Genomic DNA, 22,899 nt, shown 5'->3' with positions numbered 1-22,899 from the left:
CCACCCAAGCCAGTAACTCAGGATAACCTTTGACCAGGTGATATGAAACAGAACGTAGGAAGGCCCTGGCCAAGACGAATTCAAGCGCAACCCCCAGACAGCAACACCGAACACTGTTTCTCCCAGGACCTGAGCTGCAACTTCTCAGCTGAGACCCCCTTTTGGCGTAAGTAATGAGGTGAAGCCGCCCACCCATCGAAAACATCCCAGGGCTTAGCTCCAATGGCTTGCTGCTACTATTAGCAAAAGGAGGCCCTTCTCTGAGCTGCATCCTTGGTTAAGCCAGGCCTGTTCCTCACAAGCATGGATCAACTGTGCTCTTATCTACTTCGGTTCCGAGAAAAGTTAAAAGTTCTTGGACCATCATGGCAGCCATCAACTAACTCTTCCACTTTATATGTAGCAAGTCAATGGTTTTTCCCCAAGATCTCCCTGTTATGAGAGCATCTCCTGTTGCCCACCTAAAAATATTCTTTCTTTAGTCGCAGTAGAACATCAGGAGATCTGCTCATACCACCAAGTTGATGCTCCCTAAGGAGATCATGCACATGTGCATAACAAGGGGTAAAAATACTCTTAAGTAACCCCCTTGAACTGTGCACGAGAGGTGCTTTAAGTCAACAAAGCCTCAGTCGAAGCACCCTTTGAAATGCAGCACTGAAATCAAAGCGTGGCTCACGGCTGCAGCAGCAGAGCTGATCTATCAGCTGTTGCGGCACAGGTGCGAAAGGCGGTTTCCGCACAGGCCCTGAGGCAGCCAGAGACACGAAGTCGGCCCACTTCTGACCCCTGGATTCAAGGTCTCAAGGAGAAGCCGCTGCATTTCCCCAGCGACAGAGCGCCCTTGAAAAATTCACATTTGGGGTCCACCTCAAGGTGGCATCTCAAGGCAAAAAGCCTCACACAGGCTTACTGTACAACCAAGTTTAGTCGCAATTTTCACTCCCAAAATTAAGCACTCTTCTTTCACTCAAATCGTGTCATGGTCCCACTCATGTATCTTCACAACAGGATATCCCCTTCTATTTCCAAAGTAATTACTCCAGCCCTACCTCTGTTGGCTTCCAGGGATGTCAAGAAAAGTCAAGATATGGATGTATAAGACGGTGGGGCTTCAGTTACAGTTGCATCCACCACATTCTTCACATCACCGGTCAAAATAGCACCACTGGTGATGGGGTTTATTTACCCTACCCATCAAAATGGTTTGGAAAGAGAGGCTAGAAAAATATTCCAAATTTGATGTGAAATGATGCCATAAATATGAAACAGTAAATTTACTCACAATATCTTCCCTGTTGTTAAACAAGTTTCTCTGCATCAACAGCCTGCCTCCTGGGGTCTTGCAAACTCCTAATGTGCAAAGTCCTAATTTCAGCCTCACACCCCTTGTAATGAAGCAAGATTTGACACACATGCAAGCTGCATCTGTACACATTTATTCTTTGTCTCCTCTTACTCTGCTGCCTCACATTTTTGCTGCAGTTATATTTTGAGCATTATTAACTCAAACGTCCTGTAAAAGTGTTTGTGACTGTTCTGCAATGAATCAAATTCAGATCAGATCTGGAAAATACAAAGAAGAGATCAGCATGTTTTGTCCAAAGGTTGGGAAGTTTCTCAGTGATTCCCACCTGTCTGAAAATATATCGTATTTTAGGAAAACCCGGTGCTCCAAGCTCGTGGACCAGGTAATATCTCTGCTCAGGATGTAAATCCCATCGTTGTGCAAAGTGCAAGTCAAGTTAAGGCCCGATTTGGACGTGTATTCTCTGAGGTAGAGCCACTGCTTGGTAACCACGTTGTAAGCCTGCACAGTTAACAGACCCTCATTCTGACCAGACCTCTCATTTGAATCCAGGTAGTGGTTGCAGCCACCCACTATATAGATGGTCTCTTCTACCGATAACATTTGCTGCTTGCGAATGTGGATTCCACACGTTTCAAAGTTAGTCCACTTGTCAGAGATGGGACAGTATTCCAAGATATTCAGATTCCGGCCTGCAGTAGAGAAAAGAAACTTAATGCCAGCAGGGACCTGCAGAGATCCAAAATCTGGTTTGGAGCGTGGGCAAGTTCGGTGCATATATAGCACTGGCTGGAACACCTTGAAGCTGTTGTCCTCTACAGCTGACACATGACCCTGGGGAAAGACATGCTTGGTTTAAGGCAGTGTTGCTCAACCTCAGCAACTTTTAAGATGTGTGGCTGGGGGATTCTGGGAGTTGAACGCCACCCATCTTAAAGTTGCTGAGGTTGAGCAACACTGCTTTAAGGTGTTCCTAGCAGTTGCTGTGGGCACACTCGGGCAGCCATCTCTAATAACCACCAATGTGTTCAAGAATGCAAATTATGTATCTCATAAACCAGGGTTCCTCAACCTTGGCCACTCTAAGCTGTGTGGACTTCAACTCCCAGAATTCCTCAGCCAGCTTTGCTGGCTGGGGAATTCTGGGAGTTGAAGTCCACACAGCTTAGAGTGGCCAAGGTTGAGGAACCCTGTCATAAACCTTCAAAGATATTCACTCTCAAGGTGTTGAAAGGTCAATCCTTCTCATACATAAGTGATGAAGGCTTTTACAGCCAATATTGTGATAATCCCAACGTAGGTGAGAAGAATTTCCAAAACATTGCTTAAGACGTGCAATCGTTCTCCAGCTTGATCTTGCCTGCACCTAATGGCGTGCCCTTACAAGGGCGTGTGGCTATGCGAATGTCTACCATTCCTGCTGTTTTTACCTCTTGTGGTGTAGCCTCCCATGACATAAATCTTCTCCTTGCATTCACAGGCTGAGAATTCCACAAGGGGAGCTGGCAACGGTGCCACAAAGGTCCACCAGTCCTGCTCTGGATCGTAACACTCAACGCTGGAGAGAGACTGGCCCCCGACGGCGTACAATTTTCCACTCACGGCCAAGAGCTTAAAATTAGCCCTACGAAAAAGACACTTGGAGAGTTGAGGGTCAAGACACAAATATTTCCAGCATGATGTTTCATTTCAGCAACTTTATACCACAAGCGAAATGAATCTTGAATTTTATTCTTTTGTACCCAGCTGCCTCTGTGCGAGCTTTAGGAAGTTCTGCACAGGTTGACTTCTGAAGCAGGCCTACTGATTTCCACGGACTTTATACCCATATCATGTATGTGTGAAGCCCACAATCCTTTTTTTCTCCTCTTCTGCCTGCCTTCTTCAGGATTTGGGGTGAACATGAACCTAATCAAGAGGTCCTGAAACTAAATCATTGGGGCAAATGGAGACAACAGTTAAGGAAGAAGTCAAGGCTAAAACTCTTCCAGTGGAGTTGAGAGAATGCCTGGCAAACTGCTGAAACCAGCAGGAGATATTCTGGAGATAGATCTCTGTGGCTTTGGAGGTAGTTTGTGCTACAAGTAATGGGTGTGGACAACTAACCAGGTAGTTATTTACCTGGGGAGTAAATCATTCTCAGAGCTTCAGGGCTTGGCCTCCTTCTCTTGTGTGTCCTGCAGCTACCACCTCCTTGAGACCCCCGGCAATGTGGCCCTCCGTCTCTCTGCTTAGCGGGAAACTTCACCTCCTTCTCTGTCCCGCCAGCATCAGGGCACCATCTTTCCCTTCCTTGGTTCTGCTGGATGCCCTATGTTGGTTGACTCCTTCGCCCTACAGTTGGGCTGGTTTGAGTACTGAGGACTGAGCACCAGATGAAGGCATTCAAGGACCTCCCGCGCGGCCCCGGCGCAGCCCGGCCCGGCCCTTACCTGGGCTGGTTCAGGGAGGCCAGCGGGCGCCACTCGTTCAGCCAGGGGTTGTAGCGGTGCGCGGCCGCGATCTCCTGGCTGCCCGGCCGGTGGCCGCCCGCCACGAAGAGGTAGTTGTCCAGCGCGGCCGCGCCGGAGCCGCGCACCCGCAGCAGCTCGGCCGGCGGCTCGGCGGGCGGCAGCGGCTCCCAGCGCCGCGCGCCCTCCGCGTAGCGCAGCAGCGGCGGCCAGTTCGCGAAGGCGCCCAGCAGCAGCAGGGCGGGCCGGCCGCGAGCGCGGCGCTGGCGCAGCTGGCGCGCCAGGGCGGCGGGCGGCGCCTCGGGCCGGGCCAGCAGCTGGTGCAGGCGGCCGGCCATGAAGTCGAGGCAGGCGTCGCGCAGCTCGGGCAGCCCGAAGTCCCGCGCCAGGCGGTGCAGCTCCAGGCAGTTGGGCAGCCGCACCCGCGAGCGCAGCAGGCGCAGCAGCGGCGTCACCTGCAGGAAGGCGGCGGCCTCCACCAGCTCGGCCAGCGCGCCGGCCTCGGCGGGCTCCTCGGGCGCCAGCCGCGCCGTCTCGATGAAGCGCAGCACCCGCGCCAGTCCCGCCGCGCTCAGCCCGCCGCGCAGCTGCTGCACCTCCGGCCCGGCGCCCGCCGCCGCCGCCGCCGCCGCCGCCTCCCGCATGCCCGAGCGGTACAGGGCGCGGAAGAAGTCGCTCTGCTCGATCAGCCGCCGCTTGCGCACCGGCGGGAAGCGGCGCGCGCCCAGGCGGACCTCCACCACCTCCTCCTCCTCCGCCGCCCTCGCCTGCTCCGCCGCCGCGGCGCCCCCGCGCTCCTCGCCGGCCATCCCTCGGCCGCGAGCAGAGCGCCGGCGCGGGGCGGGGAGAGCGCGGGGGCGGACCCGGCCGCGCCGCTGCTCCGGCCGGGAAAGCCGTAAAAGGCGCGCCGCGGGAAGCGCCTGCGGCTGGGCCGGGGCGGGGCGCGGCGCCCGCCGAGAAGCCCTTCCGAGAAGGCAGAAGCCGCAGGGAAGCGCCGCCGGCCTCAAGCTTACCATTAAATCAGAGCCCCGCAGAGACCTCTTTTTACTGTACTTAAGTGACTTAATGATCACGGATCTGTTTCTTCTTATTCAAATTCCTTGTATGTCTAATCATACTTGGCCAATAAAGTGCTCTGTTCTGGTCTGTTCTATTCTTATGCTTAGAATCAAAAGACATTTTTAAAAATGGGTAAGAAATAGGTAACTAAGTTTCTAAATTTGTTTGTTTATTTGGGTCAATGGCCAGCAAAGTAGTAGACGCCTAAGAGCAGGCTTAAATACAGATAAAAGCAATGGCATCCTAAGGAGCTGCCGGCTACAATTTACATGCATAGAAAGTAAGCAAAATAAAACAAGACAAAGTAGGTACAATAATAATACAATTAAAAGAATAAAAGAATGTGAATCTATTCCTTAACATCGGTAGATAAGGTTCCTTTCCATTTGGGTAAAATTATACATTGTCTTAGCAGAGCCCCCATTTAGTCAAAGCCCACTCTCTTCCTAAAATGGCAAATTTCGTAGTTTACGAGTCTAATTCAGCATCACCTTTGCATTTTTAACCACTCTTTTCTTCTCTTGAGCCAGTGGCGATGTTTGGGATGGTGTTTGGGGGTGGGGGGAGCCCAGACATTGCTTGGTCCAGCTGAGTGGGAAGGGGATTTAGTCCTGACTGATCCTGACTGTGCTGGTAGACTCTGCAGTCTAATGGAGGCTCTGCTCCAGAAGGGCTACTCAGAACCTGCCTTTTCCAGGTCATAACCACGTTGACTCTTGGCTGGCTCTGAGTTTGCCCAGAGGCCTCCTGCAGCTGTGAAAGGCCCACTTCGGAGCTTTGAAAAACAGCAGAAACGTAGTTATTTATGAGATTTAAAGGACACCTAAATCTGTTAGGATTCTGGGTGGCTTACAGAAGAGAGCCAGTCTGGTGTTGTAATGATTGCCTTATCCCAACGAAGTCAGTCTCATCAGAGTTTAGTGAATAAAACTGATTTATTGAAAGGATAGTATGCAAATACGAAGAAAGCTGAGAATGAGCAAAAGCACACCAAATACAAACAAAAAACCCTCACCTCCAAGCCGATCCCCCCCCACACCCCACCATCGCAACCACCCCCTCCCAGGCCTGGCAAGCGTCACACATCTGCCTGGGAAAGTAACCTTGAATACATGTCATAACCCAAACACACATTCCTCCAGTGCAACAGAAAGATAACAGCCTGGCAGAGCTGAAATTCCCCCACCCCGCAGGTGATAGACACGGATCAGAGACATGACATGCGAAACGTTACGATGTATGCAACTCATTGGAACGATGAACATGACAGGTGTAGTGGTGAAGGCACCAGACTAGAAACCGGGAGACTGTGAGTTCCAGTCCCACCTTGGGCACCAAGCCAGCTGGGGGACCTTGGGCCAGCCACTCTCTCTCAGCCCAGGAAGGAGGCAATGGCAAACCATTTCCAAAAAACCTTGCCCAGAAAACTGCAGGGATTTGTCCAGGCAGTCTCCGAGAATCAGACATGATTGAACGGATTTTAAAAAAATCATCAGAAGAACATCGGGAGAAAATCAACAATTGGTTAAAGAGCAAAACATCCCACAAGGGGTCTACCACCCATTCTAATCCAAGGCCTGGGGACAGAGCCAGCTTTTAAGGGTGCACTTATTGTCCCGGTGGGACAAGGCTGCACAAATCTTGGGGGGCAAACGGTGTTCCAGAGGGCAGGCACCATGACAGGGTCTCACCAAGAGACAGCTTAATCGATGGGACCCAGAACGTGCTGACTCTGTCAGATTGTTTGGGACAGATGAAGCTATGGAGAAGAGGTGTCCTTCCAATAACCTGGCCCTAACTTTATAGACAATAACCAGCACCTTGAATTGCACTCAGAAGCCTGTCCATAACTGGTGCAGCTCACAAAGCTGAGGCGTTACATGGCTGTGCTGCGACACCCCTATACCTGTCCCTGCTGCCACATTCTGGACCAGCTGCAGCTTCTGAGTGGCCTTCAAGGGCAGCCTATGAAGAACGTGCCGCAGTAGTCTCATTGTGAGGTGTCCAAAGCATGAGTGTCTTAGGGGGCCTCCTGGTCTAGGGATGGACACAACTGGGGCACTAGATGGATTTGTGCAACATCTTATGTCCTCCCATTACAGCCAGCGCTATAACTGGGAAAGGAGATGATGGGGGTGGTTTTTCTCTACTGATAAAACAGAAGGAGCTAACCTTGCAAGCAAAGCTAAGTTCTGCTGAAGGACATAGCAAGGAGAAGACAAGTGGACCTGCTGGATGGGGAATATAAGCAATTGGAAGTGAAGCCTGCATTAAACCAAACCACTTTGCCTTCAGAAAGAGCTTCTTGCTGATTGGGACATGCCTAAGGGATGCTGAGATAAAAACCAACGTTTAACCAACTCCCATTCGTTACCTTCAGCTGCTAGTCCCTGGTCCAACTCTCCTACCTAAAAGTTCCTTCTGTGTGACTTCACAACTTGCACCAAAATGAAAGAACATCTCCCCAGGATTGCTGGTGCCAACCCACACTTGCTGCAGCTGTGCACTATCACCTTCTCACCATGTGCTTCTCCAGACGTGTACCTAAACGTGGCCTACATACCCCAGAAACCGATCATTTGTGGCAAATGTTGGCAAATTTACTGAAAGGTGAGCACCCAGACTAGTGCGTGCACACAATGCAGATACAAGAAGGTAGGTACATCAGATTTCTCTGGGGAAAATGAAGCTTTGTATGGGATGGGCTAGAAATGATAAATAATAAAAGGCAAGGCAACCACGAGCTAGGCAATGAAATGTAGGTGCCATAAATCACCCTGGGGAACTAGGTTTAGGAGCAAATGGGCAGAGCTGGCTTGCTTGCCTTGTGCCAAAGGGTGAACCACAATAAAGGACCAATAAAAGAACCGGAGTTAGGGAAAGTGGGTGTTCACGTTCCTGGGAGCCAAGAGGGGAAAAAAAGATAGCAGAGGAGAGAATAGGGGGAAAACCCCTGGTGGTTGCAGAGATGTCAACCCCGGGTAAGACTGATGGAGTATTGGGGAAATTACAGTTGTACGGAAAGGTTGATCAAAGCAGGTGGACACCAGGGTCCGAAGGGCTGGAAAAGCGGCCATTGGCTTCAAGGTGTTACGAACTCCAATACGCTGGATGTTTTAGGGATCCCGGATAATATGAAAAACAGCACAGACCCTGAGGAAGGTCAACAGAGAATAGGAGGCAACTACATTTCCCCTCTGTAGATGACAAGGAATGGGGGTGATCAGATCAATTAAAAAGCAGAGTAAATTAACATATAGAACGGACTTAGCAGCAGAACATAAATTTGGAGGCTACACTTGGTAGAAAAAGGAATTCTAGGAAGATAGTTTGGAAGAAATTGAGATCTCTCCCTGCTGTTTGTGCTGTCTTCCCTCAGAAACACTGTCTCCAGGCTCCACTGCCTTCTCCTTGGGCAAGGTAAAAGGTTAAAGGCTGCACATAAGAATGAGTTTGATGCAAAAAGGAGATGCCAGAGATCAATATGTGAAAGGAAGCCCAACTGTTTAAACAAAGGACTCCCTTCCGATTCAGTCAGAAACCCTGGAAGCACTAAAGGTCGCTCGTTAAAAGAGGCCATCCGGGTAAAGGTTCTTCCCCAGCCAACCAGGTCTCCATAACCCAGTCACAAAAGATTCCTTCCAAGGAGAACATTCCAAGCTAGGAGACAAAGCCACGGCCCCGCAGGGAACCCAGACGACCAGGGCAGGAAACACCAACAGCAGGGGGCCAAACCACAGAGCGCCCCCTCTCTGAAATCCGGGAAACGACGCTTTTCTCAAATTCCTAGGGGGCGGGAACACCCTTGCATAGCGATGGCCCAGCTCTCCGATATAAAGGGCTTATGGGGAAACACTGGCGTGGCCACCCTCCACAACACGCTTACTCTGCATTTTGTCTTCTCGGAGAATAACCTCCATCCTCTGTTCCAGCAACTGCCTGCGTCTTTTCATTCCCGGCTCGGGACGAAACCTTGCCCAAACCTCAGGGCTTCCCCAAGAGTGTTGGATGGAAGGGGAGAAGTCCTGACAGTCTAAAACACAATCGTTTTATATGTTTTGAGCATATCCATTACAAACATTAGAAACTGTTCTTATCTTGAGTTGCTAGGCTAAGTGGCTAAGTGACTGTCTGGTGGAAGAAACGGTCAGGAATCTGGCAGCACCCTTTCCGACTAACACGTTTATTAGAAGGCAGAAGCTTTTGCTATGCTGCTAAGGCCCCGTTGCATGTCTTGCAAATGAACTGATGTTCTTGAGGTCTGGTCCTAGCGCTCAGAGGCTGGGGGGTTCAGGAGAGGCAAGAAGAGACTTCCTGAAAACCAAGCAAAATAAAAACTAGACTGCAAACTAAAAAACAAAATCCCAGAAGAAGGTAAAACTTGGACTTAATTGACCACTTGGGAGAACAGCTATCCATTGAGTCAAATAATAATAATAATAATAATAATAATAATTTGCATAAATAGGTAATCACACAAATGTAATTATGCAAATTCTCCGGATTGCTTCAGAAATAACATGGTTTGGGGTGAAGCCTGAAGTCAACGTTTCTCTGTGGCGTAACAGAGGTCTGGAGGACCACATTTTCACTGTCTTTGCCAACCTCTTCCACAACGCAGCTGCAACGATGGAATCTTCAGGGCTGATTCAAGGACATGTTTGCATTTTTACTTAGCAAGAGGCAAGCTGTGAACAGCAGCTCAGAAGATTAATGGCAGTCAACTGCTTTTTCAACTTGGCTGAAATGCAATGTGCAAATATGGTAACCCAAGCAAAACCAAGGCCCTGAACGCGGGGATTTAAGGACTCTCCGCCTTCTGAACAACGACTTCAGAAGCTTAGTTGGTCCTAAAACGGGTCTTGGCCCTTTCCAATAATAAACATGTCAGTCCCTGAACAGAAGCCTGGACAACTTAATTGCCTTAATCTTCTTCTAATAAAAGCGAAGAAAGTGGAAAACAGAAGCAGTTGTTGAAATGATTTCAGTGACTGATACTAATCATGCAGCGTTTGGGTAGAAGGAATTGGCTTTCGTGAAGCCATTTTGTCTTCCAAGGGTCTAGATGAGATGTCTTTCTTTGCAGGGGGCTGGTTCTTAATCAGATCTTCACCCCAGAGCTTGGCAATAGGTGCAACTCTCCAGCTTCAGGTGTAAGGGTACTCAGCAGAAGGCCATCAGACACAACTTGGCCAGTTTAGACTCCTCATTGCTGACAAGAAGGAAGCCTTCTGGGCCCAGAGGATTGGCCTTCAGCAGTGCAAAGAAGTCCCAATCTAAACCCAAGGTTTTTCCTTCCATTTCTCCAAGGGGATGGATAATTGGTGGTTTGTTTGGCGGCTTTAGGCCCTCAGATACTGTATATTTATGTAATTGTCCCCTCTAGTCTGAGATCTGCTAGTTGCTGCCTCTCTGGATCCAGGTCTTACAGGGAGCTTCTCTGAAAGTGGAAATTGGGTTTCTTTGACTCATTCCCAGAGGCAGGCAATCACGCTCTTGTTTTTTCCCAATTAGCCCCCTTCCCTGACAGTTATGAGTCACTCTAAAGTGAGGATGGAGACTCAAGGAAGTCATGAACCCAGGCCTCTGAGTCCTGCCAAACCACAACATAAACCAGTTTTCTTTAAAAAAAAAAATAGACAATGGGGCTTCTACTACAATCCACCCACCAAATAATCTTTTTTGCAACAACCCTCCTCTAGCAGTAATACCCAACTGATCCTCTGAAACATTAAGATGATGCATCTGCCTTCTAATCAAAATCTTCAACAGCAGAGCATGAATCCCAAAATACACGACATACTCATAGCATCACAACAGGGAGCGAGAAGTGATTGTAGCAACTCAGTATGTATTAATACAGGGCCATGGCTTTACTGGGAAGGGAATCAGAGACTCCCCTGGGGTTGCATTCACCAGCGGACCTCCAGGCCACCGCCCTGAATGTGGCATCACAAGTACCTTGCTATCCTCGGGTTTCTTTTAGACACACGCTAGAGGAGGCCCGCATAGTTAAAGCAATGGTGTTCCCCGTAGTAACATATGGCTGCGAGAGCTGGACCATAAGGAAGGCTGAGAGAAGGAGGATAGATGCTTTGGAACTGTGGTGCTGGAGGAAAATTCTGAGAGTGCCTTGGACTGCAAGAAGATCAGACCAGTCCATCCTCCAGGAAATAAAGCCAGACTGCTCACTTGAGGGAATGATATTAAAGGCAAAACTGAAATACTTTGGCCACATAATGAGAAGACAGGACACCCCGGAGAAGATGCTGATGCTAGGGAGAGTGGAGGGCAAAAGGAAGAGGGGCCGACCAAGGGCAAGATGGACGGATGATCTTCTAGAGGTGACGGACTCGTCCCTGGGGGAGCTGGGGGTGTTGACGACCGACAGGGAGCTCTGGTGTGGGCTGGTCCAGGAAGTCACGAAGAGTCGGAAGCGACTGAACGAATAAACAACAAAGAGGAGATTTTAACCAGCCCGTGGTTAATCAAAAGGGCAGAACAACTTTTTCACTGGCCTAAAATGTGGACAGAATAAAATCATTACTACTAATACCAAGATACAAACTGCCAACTGAAGCAGTTATCAAAAGGCTGAAGAGAAACCAAAATTAGAAGGCAAGCAGAGCAGCAACCAAGCATCCACCCAGTGGGGGGAGATGGGCGGTGACAAATTTGATAAACAAATAAATACATAGTTGTAAAATCTCCTTTATTTACTCACTATATATTTTCATGCCCATAAAGGGTTCAAGCTCTGATGTTTCCTGTCATAAAGTCAAGTACTTCAGAGAGAATTCAGCTTCTCGTGACTTCACTTGATGATTTTTCTTGGGAATTGTATGGAAATGATTTGCCCTGTTTTCATCTAGGACGGCTTCAGAATTCCCAGTCTATCCACCAAGGGTTCCCTGGTGGTTTCCCATGCAAGTATTAACCAGATCCAACTGTGCTCAGCTTTTTGAGTTAGATCAAATCAGCTAGGTACCGGGCACTTCTTACCATAAAATAGAAGAGGACATTATTTCTGATATGTTGTAGCCAGCCAATTTGACATTTAAAAAAACAGATTGGTCTCAATAAAAATCTGGAGAACAAGGATTACTGACAGTAAGTCAAAATCATGGTGGGAATTCACCCATTCAAAAAAGCCCAGCCTGGCATGCCTCCTTGTTAAGCTTGCTAAATTCAGATGGTTCCCTTGAAGACGGTTCTTGCTTTCAGACCAAAGGTCATCAGGGACTTGCCCATGGTTCATATGCTTCCTAACTGAAGGGCCATTAGAACCACCAAGTCAGTGCAGGAACCCACATCCAAGCATTCCAGACTGTCCATCCTTTTGTAGAAGACTTCTTGTGAAGGGAAGTCCACCTCCTTTCGGCATCATGGATTCCACTGCCAAACTGCTCTTATGTTGAGAAGGGTTATTTTACATTCAGTCAGAATAAACTATGACATCCTTTAGGGCATCTGTAGGGCAATCTCCTATCCTCACCCCACTCCGGTCTTCTCACTGCTAATAACATTTCTGGCAGCGTTGCTCTCCCTTCATATGATGCCATGATCAGCCCCCTTGGCCTTCTCTCATCCTGTTCCAGTTTCTCAGAAGCCTTTGTCAAGTGGGATGCCCAGACTGAACCCAGAACTTGAGTGTTCAGATCAAGCTTGACATTCTACAAGTGAAGCAAACAGGATACCATACCATGTCTCCTTTTCCTACAGTCTTCAGTCACCTTGCTATCCTCGGGTTTCTTTTATGTGCCAGAAACTTTTTTAAAAAATACTGGTATAAACAAGAGGAGTGTCAGCAAAGGGGTAGAAGCTCTCTAAAGCTTACAGTATAAATATGGATGACAAGAAAAAAGAAACGAAATCCCTAGGGAGGGAATCATTTGGCCTCCTAGTGTGAGACTAGGCTGAAGCTGCCATTACCTAAAGATGGAGCAGACACCTACGCAGAGAGGACAAAAGCCAGGAATAATCTTGTCTGAAAGATCCCTTCAGGGAGGTAGATAAGAAGGAAGCAAACAAAGGGAAAATGTCACCTGAACCAGACGAAGGAAGTTGGGCCTGAGCACATGGAAACCCCCGCCCCAATCCCATCAACAGCTTCCACACTTGTGAAGCTGGACTTTTGGGGATAAAAGGGGTCCCAACGCCCGCCCACTCCTTGAGTCGCCTTTGGACCCAGACTTGGCGGCTGCCGTCCCTCTGGCTAGCGCCTGGCAGCCTGGCTGAGAAGGACATGGGTAAGTGTGGATGAGTGTGCGTGTGCGAAAGAGCAAAGGTACACTGCAACCAGTAAAGTTTTGCTGTTCCTTTAGACTCACTGGGTCTCCGTGTATTCCACGGAGGTGCCTCAGTGTTCGGTTGGAGGTGATCTGTACATGTCCCAGATGACTTCCTGGCCGTTGACCAGGGCTGCGGGTCTTGCCTGCTCAAGCCACACCTCTCTGGAAAACCCAGGCAGGAAGCCAGGGGGCTGACAAGATCCGCCTGCCTCAGCAGGCTGTGAGCGTGTGAGTGAGTGACCATGAGCCGAACCTGGGAGCTTGTGTGTGTAACACTAGCAGTTATTAGCAAGAGCTATTTGACGATTCTTATGCAGCTTTTGGGCTTTTAAAGAAATCTGTTTATTGCTTTTGAGATCAATAATATTTGAAACATCATGACCCATGTAGGCTCATTATCTTAGCAGCAAAAATCCCTGGAAAAGGAAGGTTAGCAGTTCTGGCAACAATCCATTTAAGTGGCTCAGTGAGGTAATCCTGACACTCTCCAGTCTGGAAAAAAACTGGGTGGATAATGGGATTGTGATTATGGTCCAGACATGTATAATGGAGAAAACTAAACCATCTGTGCATTTTCAAATGGGATTCTTGTTTTCATCTACTGCATGATAGTAGATTTACAGGGAAAATAGAACGTTGTTATTTTCTTGATTAGAATTTGGAAAACAATGTCTCAGACAACTGGAGCCCAAGACATTCTTCTGAACTGATCTGGAAGTCGCTAACCTGATTATATCAAATTCATGGTTCCTAGCAGCTGGGACATCCTGGGGCCATCACCGAGTTGGCTGCAATTATGTTTTATTCCTCTAAACAAGAGACCCTGTGCCTGCTGCCTCAAAGGACTCTTGCTGAAGATCAGTCCCAAGCAATTCTGGGGTACTTAATTTGGGGTTATATTAGTCCAAAGAGGATTTGAAGGACTGTTGGAAAATATTCAGGAAGAGTCTGTTTGTTTACAAAAGGAGAAAATGACTTAGATGCTGCATAGCATTTGACAGCCACAGAACCTGGTTTTTTTCTGGACATTTGTACCTTCTACTGTTTTCTCTTTTATGGTTGGGGTGGCAGACGGTTCTTTGACAACACACTTAAGGAAAGGAAGAAGCCATTCTATATCTATCGGAAAACATTCTTTCTGTTGTGATAAATTTTACCTCATGTTTTACAGTTCTTTCAAGCTTTTTCAGCAGTGTGCACCTATCAGATGGATTCTGTTTTTGTCGAACAAACACAGATAAAATTTTCAATTGCATTTACATTTTATTTATGTGTTACTCCTCACACCATCAGTAGGCTGGCTGAAAATAAAAGACGCAGAATATATGGTATAATTTCTGTGATTTCCTTTCACAGAAATTATGAAAGAGTAAATAACAGTTCTCCCTACCCTTTATCTCTTCAGCAAAGGATCGTTACCTTGTCGTGGTGCTGGAGCTTGAGCACCTCAATGATGCCATGAGCTAAACCGTGAAGGGCCACCCAAGACGGGAAGGTCATGACAGAGAGGTCAGACTAAATGCGATCCCTGGGGAAGGTAATGGCAACCCACCTCAGTATTCTTGCCGTGAAAACTAAATGGATCAGTACAACCAGAGATATGTCGGTATACCATCGGAAGATGAGACCCCCAGGTCGGAAGATGGTCAAAATGCTACTGGGGAGGAACAGAGGATGAGCTCAACTAGCCCCAGACGTGATGACGCAGCTAGCTCAAAGCCGAAAGGACGGCTAGCGGCCGACGGTGCTGGTGGTGAACGGCGAATCCGATGTTCTAAGGATCAACACACCATCGGAACCTGGAATGTAAGATCTATGAGCCAGGGCAAATTGGATGTGGTTATTGGTGAGATGTCAAGATTAAAGATAGACATTTTGGGCGTCAGTGAACTGAAATGGACTGGAATGGGCCACTTCACATCAAATGACCACCAGATCTACTACTGCGGACAAGAGGACCACAGAAGAAATGGAGTAGCCTTCATAATTAATAGTCAAGTGGCTAAAGCAGTGCTTGGATACAACCCAAAAAACGACAGAATGATCTCAATTCGAATTCAGGGCAAGCCATCTAACATCACAGTGATCCAAATATACGCCCCAACCACAAATGCTGAAGAAGCTGAAGTAGAGCAGTTCTATGAGGATCTGCAGCACCTACTGGACAACATGCCTAAAAGAGATGTTATTTTCATCACAGGAGACTGGAATGCTAAGGTGGGCAGTCAAATGACACCTCGAATTACAGGTAAGTATGGCCTGGGAGAACAAAACGAAGCAGGACACAGGCTGATAGAATTTTGCCAAGACAATTCACTCTGCATAACAAACACTCTCTTCCAACAACCTAAGAGACGGCTTTATACATGGACTTCACCAGATGGACAACACCGAAATCAGATTGATTACATCCTTTGCAGCCAAAGGTGGCGGACATCTGTACAGTCAGTAAAAACAAGGCCTGGAGCTGACTGTAGTTCAGATCACGAACTTCTTCTTGCACAATTTAGGATCAGACTAAAGAGATTAGGGAAGACCCACAGATCAGCTAGATATGAGCTCACTAATATTCCTAAGGAATATGCAGTGGAGGTGAAGAATAGATTTAAGGGACTGGACTTAGTAGATAGGGTCCCGGAAGAACTCTGGACAGAAGTTGGCAGCATTGTTCAGGAGGCGGCAACAAAATACATCCCAAAGAAAGAGAAAACCAAGAAGGCAAAATGGCTGTCTGCTGAGACACTAGAAGTAGCCCAAGAAAGAAGGAAAGCAAAAGGCAACAGTGATAGGGGGAGATATGCCCAATTAAATGCAAAATTCCAGAGGTTAGCCAGAAGAGATAAGGAATTATTTTTAAACAAGCAATGCGCGGAAGTGGAAGAAGACAATAGAATAGGAAGAACAAGAGACCTCTTCCAGAAAATTAGAAACATTGGAGGTAAATTCCAGGCAAAAATGGGTATGATCAAAAACAAAGATGGCAAGGACCTAACAGAAGAAGAAGAGATCAAGAAAAGGTGGCAAGAATATACAGAAAACCTGTATAGGAAGGATAACAATATCGGGGATAGCTTTGACAGTGTGGTCGGTGAGCTAGAGCCAGACATCCTGAAGAGTGAGGTTGAGTGGGCCTTAAGAAGCATTGCTAATAACAAGGCAACAGGAGACGACGGCATCCCAGCTGAACTGTTCAAAATCTTGCAAGATGATGCTGTCAAGGTAATGCATGCTATATGCCAGCAAATTTGGAAAACACAAGAATGGCCATCAGACTGGAAAAAATCAACTTATATCCCCATACCAAAAAAGGGAAACACTAAAGAATGTTCAAACTATCGAACAGTGGCACTCATTTCACATGCCAGTAAGGTAATGCTCAAGATCCTGCAAGGGAGACTTCAGCAATTCATGGAGCGAGAATTGCCAGATGTACAAGCTGGGTTTAGAAAAGGCAGAGGAACTAGGGACCAAATTGCCAATATCCGCTGGATAATGGAAAAAGCCAGGGAGTTTCAGAAAAACATCTATTTCTGTTTTATTGACTATTCTAAAGCCTTTGACTGTGTGGACCATAACAAATTGTGGCAAGTTCTTAGTGGTATGGGGATACCAAGTCATCTTGTATGCCTCCTGAAGAATCTGTATAACGACCAAGTAGCAACAGTAAGAACAGACCACGGAACAACAGACTGGTTTAAGATTGGGAAAGGAGTACGGCAGGGCTGTATACTCTCACCCTACCTATTCAACTTGTATGCAGAACACATCATGCGACAAGCTGGCCTTGAGGAATCCAAGGCTGGAGTTAAAATCTCTGGAAGAAACATTAACAATCTCAGATATGCAGATGATACCACTTTGATGGCTGAAAGTGAAGAGGAACTGAGGAGCCTTATGATGAAGGTGAAAGAAGAAAGTGCAAAAGCTGGTTTGCAGCTAAACCTCAAAAAAACCAAGATTATGGCAACCAGTTTGATTGATAACTGGCACATAGAGGGAGAAAATGTAGAAGCAGTGAAAGACTTTGTATTCCTAGGCGCAAAGATTACTGCAGATGCTGACTGCAGTCAGGAAATCAGAAGACGCTTAATCCTTGGAAGAAGAGCAATGACAAATCTCGATAAAATAGTTAAGAGCAGAGACATCACACTGACAACAAAGGCCCGCATAGTTAAAGCAATGGTGTTCCCCGTAGTAACATATGGCTGCGAGAGCTGGACCCTAAGGAAGGCTGAGCGAAGGAAGATCGATGCTTTTGAACTGTGGTGTTGGAGGAAAATTCTGAGAGTGCCTTGGACTGCAAGAAGATCCAACCAGTCCATCCTCCAGGAAATAAAGCCAGACTGCTCACTTGAGGGAACGATATTAAAGGCAAAACTGAAATACTTTGGCCACATCATGAGAAGACAGGACACCCTGGAGAAGATGCTGATGCTGGGGAGAGTGGAGGGCAAAAGGAAGAGGGGCCGACCAAGGGCAAGGTGGATGGATGATATTCTAGAGGTGACGGACTCGTCCCTGGGGGAGCTGGGGGTGTTGACGACCGACAGGAGGCTCTGGCGTGGGCTGGTCCATGAAGTCACGAAGAGTCGGAAGCGACTAAACGAATAAACAACAACAACTACCCTTTATCTAGACAGGCAGCTTTGATCTATCGATGAAAAGATACTATTTTGTGTACTCTGTCCCCTTTGCAAAATGCTCCCCAACTTTCCTGCTTGAAATGGACAACAGATATCCCACCCTGCAGGATCCATTTTCACTGTACATTTCAGTACATTGTGTTATAAAAGCTTGAGGAGTTTTTTAACTTAACAGATTTTAAAGATGTTAAGCTCAAACCCCAAGGATCCGGTTTCTATGCACTTTGGTAGGCTTCCGCTGCCTGCGGTTCTCTAAATTTCCTGTTCTGATTTTAAACATTCCAAAACGGTTTCAGCGTTTTGTTTTTCCCATGCAAACGGTGGAGGGGAGGCAGTCCTCTGGATTTCCCTAATAATATCACTCCAGAAATTGAACAATGTGAAAAACCTGCCTTCAGAATACGCATTGTATTTCCAGCTGAGGATCCAGTTCAGAAAACCCTACTTTATACCATTCTCTGAAGGCTAAATATGGTTTTCTTTTGATTAAAATCTTTTATAGGTCAAAACAGGTGATGACAGTACCAAGAAATCACAAAAATGCAGCGTAGCCATGGAGAAGGTGCTGGACTGGGAGTAGGAAATTTGGAAGTTGGTCAGCTGCAAACCCTACTACTTCCTAGGAAGGTATTTCCTAACATACATTACACACAGTATGGACATTTCCAACACCGTTCTTCATTGCAGACTGTTATTCTTCAAATGCACCCCTGTGGGGTGGGACGAAAATGATGTGCGTATTGAAAACTTTGGCAATACTGAAATTGAAATCCTAAAATGTCCCCCCCCCCATATTTGTTACAGAGCATTCCACCGACTCACATCCTGTTCCTTATACATCTCTTGGCATTCATGTTCAAAAGGTGTGCAGGTGCCTCTTCTCAAGTATTTCTAGGAGGTGAAAACCAAACCAACTTCTTTTCAAGAAAGAATCTTCCACGGATCACGGATCTCTGCCGTCACCACAGCAGAGAAAGGAAGTGTGTGTTCTTGGATCCTGGCTCTGTTACTCGATCCATGAGTCCAGTGAGCAGGTGGAATTTCTTCCTGCCTGCCTGCCTATCTCAAGGGAAGAGGCCCACGACAGTCCAAATTCAGAGTTTAATTGCAGAAACCCTTCTCTGAAGAAGCATCTTCTTTTGCCGGCTTGCTTTCTGAGAGGGCTGGGATGGCGTGGTGTTTGATTGCCTGGGATGGATCTCTCAGCACAGCACACCCACCCTATATTTGGCCAATTGTATGCTTGATTGGGCCCCATCAGCATTTCATTTTATAGAGTCTAGCTAGGACAGTGTTTCTCAACCTTGGCCACTTGAAGATGTGTGGACTTCAACTCCCAGAATTCCCCAGCCAGCATGGCTGGCTGGGGAATTCTGCGAGTTGAAGTCCACGCATCTTCAAGTGGCCAAGGTTGAGAAACACTGAGCAAGAATCTTCACAACACAACTGATTTATCGGGGATGAAGGTTTCCTGTGCCCTCACATCCCTTCCGTTGAATCCAACATCTGCCATATTCAGGGATCCACCATTAGTGGACATGGAGACTCAGTTCCCCTTGTGAGAACTCTTTTGAGAAAACATCTTTGGAATAACTGACCCTCTAAGATAATTAGAGGGCCAGTTGGCTTGGCTGTTTCACAATATCTGCACAATACATTTACTTCTTAGAGTATTCACAATTATGACTGTTTTTTGTTGCGGCAGGCAGGGGAATCACATAATTAAGGCCACCAAGATAGTTGCTCATTAGCATTAGAGTCAAGTATGTGATAAAGTCTTTAAATATCTGTTCTGTCAAGACACACCAGGCATTTCTAGCCATCCTAAACTGACTGGTTTTTCTGGGTGGATGTGGATGGGCTGGCCGGATGACATTTCTAAGTCACTAAATACTGAGGTTAAAATAGACTCCAAATGTCCATGTATCAAAACATCCCTGTCTGTTTCAAATCTTCACAAACAAAAGTGGCAGCAGGGGGCCTTGAGGCATGCAGTTTTCCCCTAAGGTAAACAGACATGTTGACATATAAGGAAAGAGTAAATTTTTTCATTTGGCTCCATTTTCCCTTGTCAAGGCCCCCTTGGAGGTCATCTTGAATTAAGACATCTGGATTTGAAATGTCAAAAACAATTCCAGATGTCCCATTCATTCTTTTCAATAGTATATGATGTGCCTCAACATAGTTCCTTAGCTTTTGTATAGTACGTAGTTATGAATATAATTCATTTTTCTTTTAATTAGTATGCCATAATAGTACACATGTAAGTACTTAACCCAGTGTTTCTCAACCTTGGCCACTTGAAGATGGGTGGACTTCAACTCCCAGAATTCCCCAGCCAGTTGCTGGCTGGGGAATTCTGGGAGTTGAAGTCCACCCATCTTCAAGTGGCCAAGCTTAGTTTCGGAGCAGCCTGGAGCACGAAAGTGGGCATCGTCTGCACCATCTTGAGAAAAATGCAGCTGGAGATCAAATCCAAATCAGAATTATATTCTATTGGCAACATAGTTTCAAAATTTAACAACTTTATTTACTTGTTTACTTACAAGGACCCAAGAACTCTAAATACCAAATTAAGGGAACACAGAAGATATAAAGAAACAATTTGGGTGTTAATTTGCATTTGCTGCAGTCCACAATTGCTGCATAAACTTGATAAACTGAGTGATCAATCAATCAATCAGTCAATTCCTAATAAGTGCCCTTCCAGTCTTTAAACTGGTCTCAGTGTATACCTTTCACCACATATAATAAAACTCCCACTATGATTTGCCAGTCTTTAACGTGTACCATTGCAAGTTCCATCTGATCCAGGGTACTTAGAGAGCTAAGAAACTCTTTTCCAATCCAGCCTCTTCCAATCCCTTCTCCCTCTCTCTATTGTCCCGTTTGGTCTCTTAGCTAGACAAGCTTTTACCCTAAGATTTTCTGGAGCTTCCTTGATTCCTTGCAGGGGTTTCTGTAGAGTATGGTCACATAAAAAGTGTGTGAATCTTCAATCACACCGCCATGGCCACCATCTCGGCTTTTTTGGCTATACCCTGTGGACACCCCTGATTCCTTGGGATCTTTCCTAGCTCTCCTCTCCTGACCTCCTGCCTTTCCTAGACCAGCTTCTTCTTGCTTTGCTTGACTACCACATTTGCCTAGAGAAACCCCTCTGTCAGGCAGACCCCGGGAGAAAGCATTTGACTCCGGTGAAGTACGTGAGCATAAAGCTGGCTTCCCAAAAGGCCATGGATGGACTTGGGGCAGATCAAAAGGAAAACCATTCAATGAAATATAAATAGATCTTGAGCTGCAGGGCCTGCAACCACTTTTCCAGTTCCTGCTGGGAAGCCACCTCCTGTGCAAGACTTTTGACAACCCTGGTCATGGGGGTGACGTTGGGACTCCCATGAGTTTTTACACTCTAAGGGAGTTGTCACACCCATAAATACATTTTTACCAAAAAGCTAGGTGTCTTCAAGAAAGCCATTTTTCTAATCCATGATCAGCCATGAAGTAAAATCTTACAGGTCCCCATTCCTTCCATTTTAACTCATTGTGCTATGGTGGTTTCTCTTTGCCCCTCTAAATCTATCCATTTTACTCTCCTGGGTCTTCAACCTTCTTATGTCCATCATTCACACTTCCATTCATTATTTGGTAATGTCCACGATTTCTCTCCTTCTGTGGTTCTGTTCACATAACACAGGTCTTACTCAACCCATTCAGCTACAAGCCATTGCTTACAAACCATACTGGTTGGGTTCACCCAACATGCTAACATACATTTCTGGAAAGCCTCCTTTATCCTGGCTCTTTTCTTATAGTTTAAGGTACTCCTTTCTGTGGGTCATGATGACATCCCACAGTCTCATGAGGTTGGCCAAGTCAGGCAAGTACCTAGGTTGAGGTTCAGCCTTCATTATTTGTGAATCACCTGGACCCTCTAAGCTGCAGATACTGGACCTAAAGTCTAAGAATACTGTTCTCAAAGAGGTTGACACAGGAAAGATGACACAGGAAAGGTAACAATCCAGAAGTCAAGATGGTGGCTTCAGGCATGTGGTTGTGGCTGCCATCTTGAAATTTTTGACTCTCTCCCTGGAGACACCCTTCTGGATGTCTGATCAGAAAAAAAGTATGCTGGTGGTGTGAAAAGATATATTAGAAAAACAACAGAGATAATATTTTGCTGGGAAGTATTAAAAGGTTATGGAATTTTGAAAAAAAACCTCCCTAGATATTTGTTATATAGTATTTCTAGGTGCGAAGATTACTGCAGATGCTGACTGCAGTCAGGAAATCAGAAGACGCTTAATCCTTGGGAGAAGAGCAATGACCGATCTCGATAAAATAGTTAAGAGCAGAGACATCACACTGACAACAAAGGTCCGCATAGTTAAAGCAATGGTGTTCCCCGTAGTAACATATGGCTGCGAGAGCTGGACCATAAGGAAGGCTGAGAGAAGGAAGATGGATGCTTTTGAACTGTGGTGTTGGAGGGAAATTCTGAGAGTGCCTTGGACTGCAAGAAGATCAAACCAGTCCATCCTCCAGGAAATAAAGCCAGATTGCTCACTTGAGGGAACGATATTAAAGGCCAAACTGAAATACTTTGGCCACATAATGAGAAGACAGGACACCCTGGAGGAGATGCTGATGCTAGGGAGAGTGGAAGGCAAAAGGAAGAGGGGCCGACCAAGGGCAAGGTGGATGGATGATATTCTGGAGGTGACGGACTCGTCCCTGGGGGAGCTGGGGATGTTGACGACCGACAGGAAGCTCTGGCGTGGGCTGGTCCACGAAGTCACGAAGAGTTGGAAGCGACTGAACGAATAAACAACATAGTATACACTAAAGGAGATGCAAAACCATGAATCTGGTTCTCCCTTCATTTTCTACTATTACTAATTGTGTGAAGACTCTGTAATAAAGGATACATCAGTAAATTACATTTTATTTTTACTTTTTAACGAAGGATTTTTCTGTGGTTCCAGGTATGGTCCTTGGCAGAAAAGGGGTTAATCACCAGGCATCCGATGTCAATAGAGCCGAACCTGCCATTTTCTCTCCATGCAAAGAGAGAATTTTTCTCTCTCTCCATTCATCTCGCAATCTGTTGCCCCGCTCTAAAGTCCTTTTATCAATCCTTAATCAGC

At 46.6% G+C, this 22,899-nt stretch overlaps 2 protein-coding genes across 2 annotated transcripts in view; one reads left to right on the top strand and one right to left on the bottom strand.

The window, feature by feature from the left end:
- The window catches only part of DUSP16 (dual specificity phosphatase 16), a 618,435-nt gene that overhangs the window by 141,553 nt on the left and 453,983 nt on the right, over positions 1–22,899 (top strand). The window lies entirely within an intron of this gene.
- Positions 1,472–4,775, bottom strand: KLHL42 (kelch like family member 42). Its single transcript, XM_063309374.1, has 3 exons — positions 3,742–4,775; positions 2,740–2,933; positions 1,472–2,001 (listed from the first exon to the last, which is right to left on the bottom strand). The coding sequence occupies exons 1-3, from the start codon at positions 4,773–4,775 to the stop codon at positions 1,556–1,558; spliced, it is 1,674 nt and encodes a 557-aa protein (XP_063165444.1). The 3' UTR covers positions 1,472–1,555.

The sequence above is a fragment of the Candoia aspera genome, chromosome 7 (assembly GCF_035149785.1).
Source record: "Candoia aspera isolate rCanAsp1 chromosome 7, rCanAsp1.hap2, whole genome shotgun sequence".
NCBI classification, from domain to species: domain Eukaryota; kingdom Metazoa; phylum Chordata; class Lepidosauria; order Squamata; family Boidae; genus Candoia; species Candoia aspera.
This window is presented reverse-complemented; position numbering and strand designations above follow the sequence as displayed.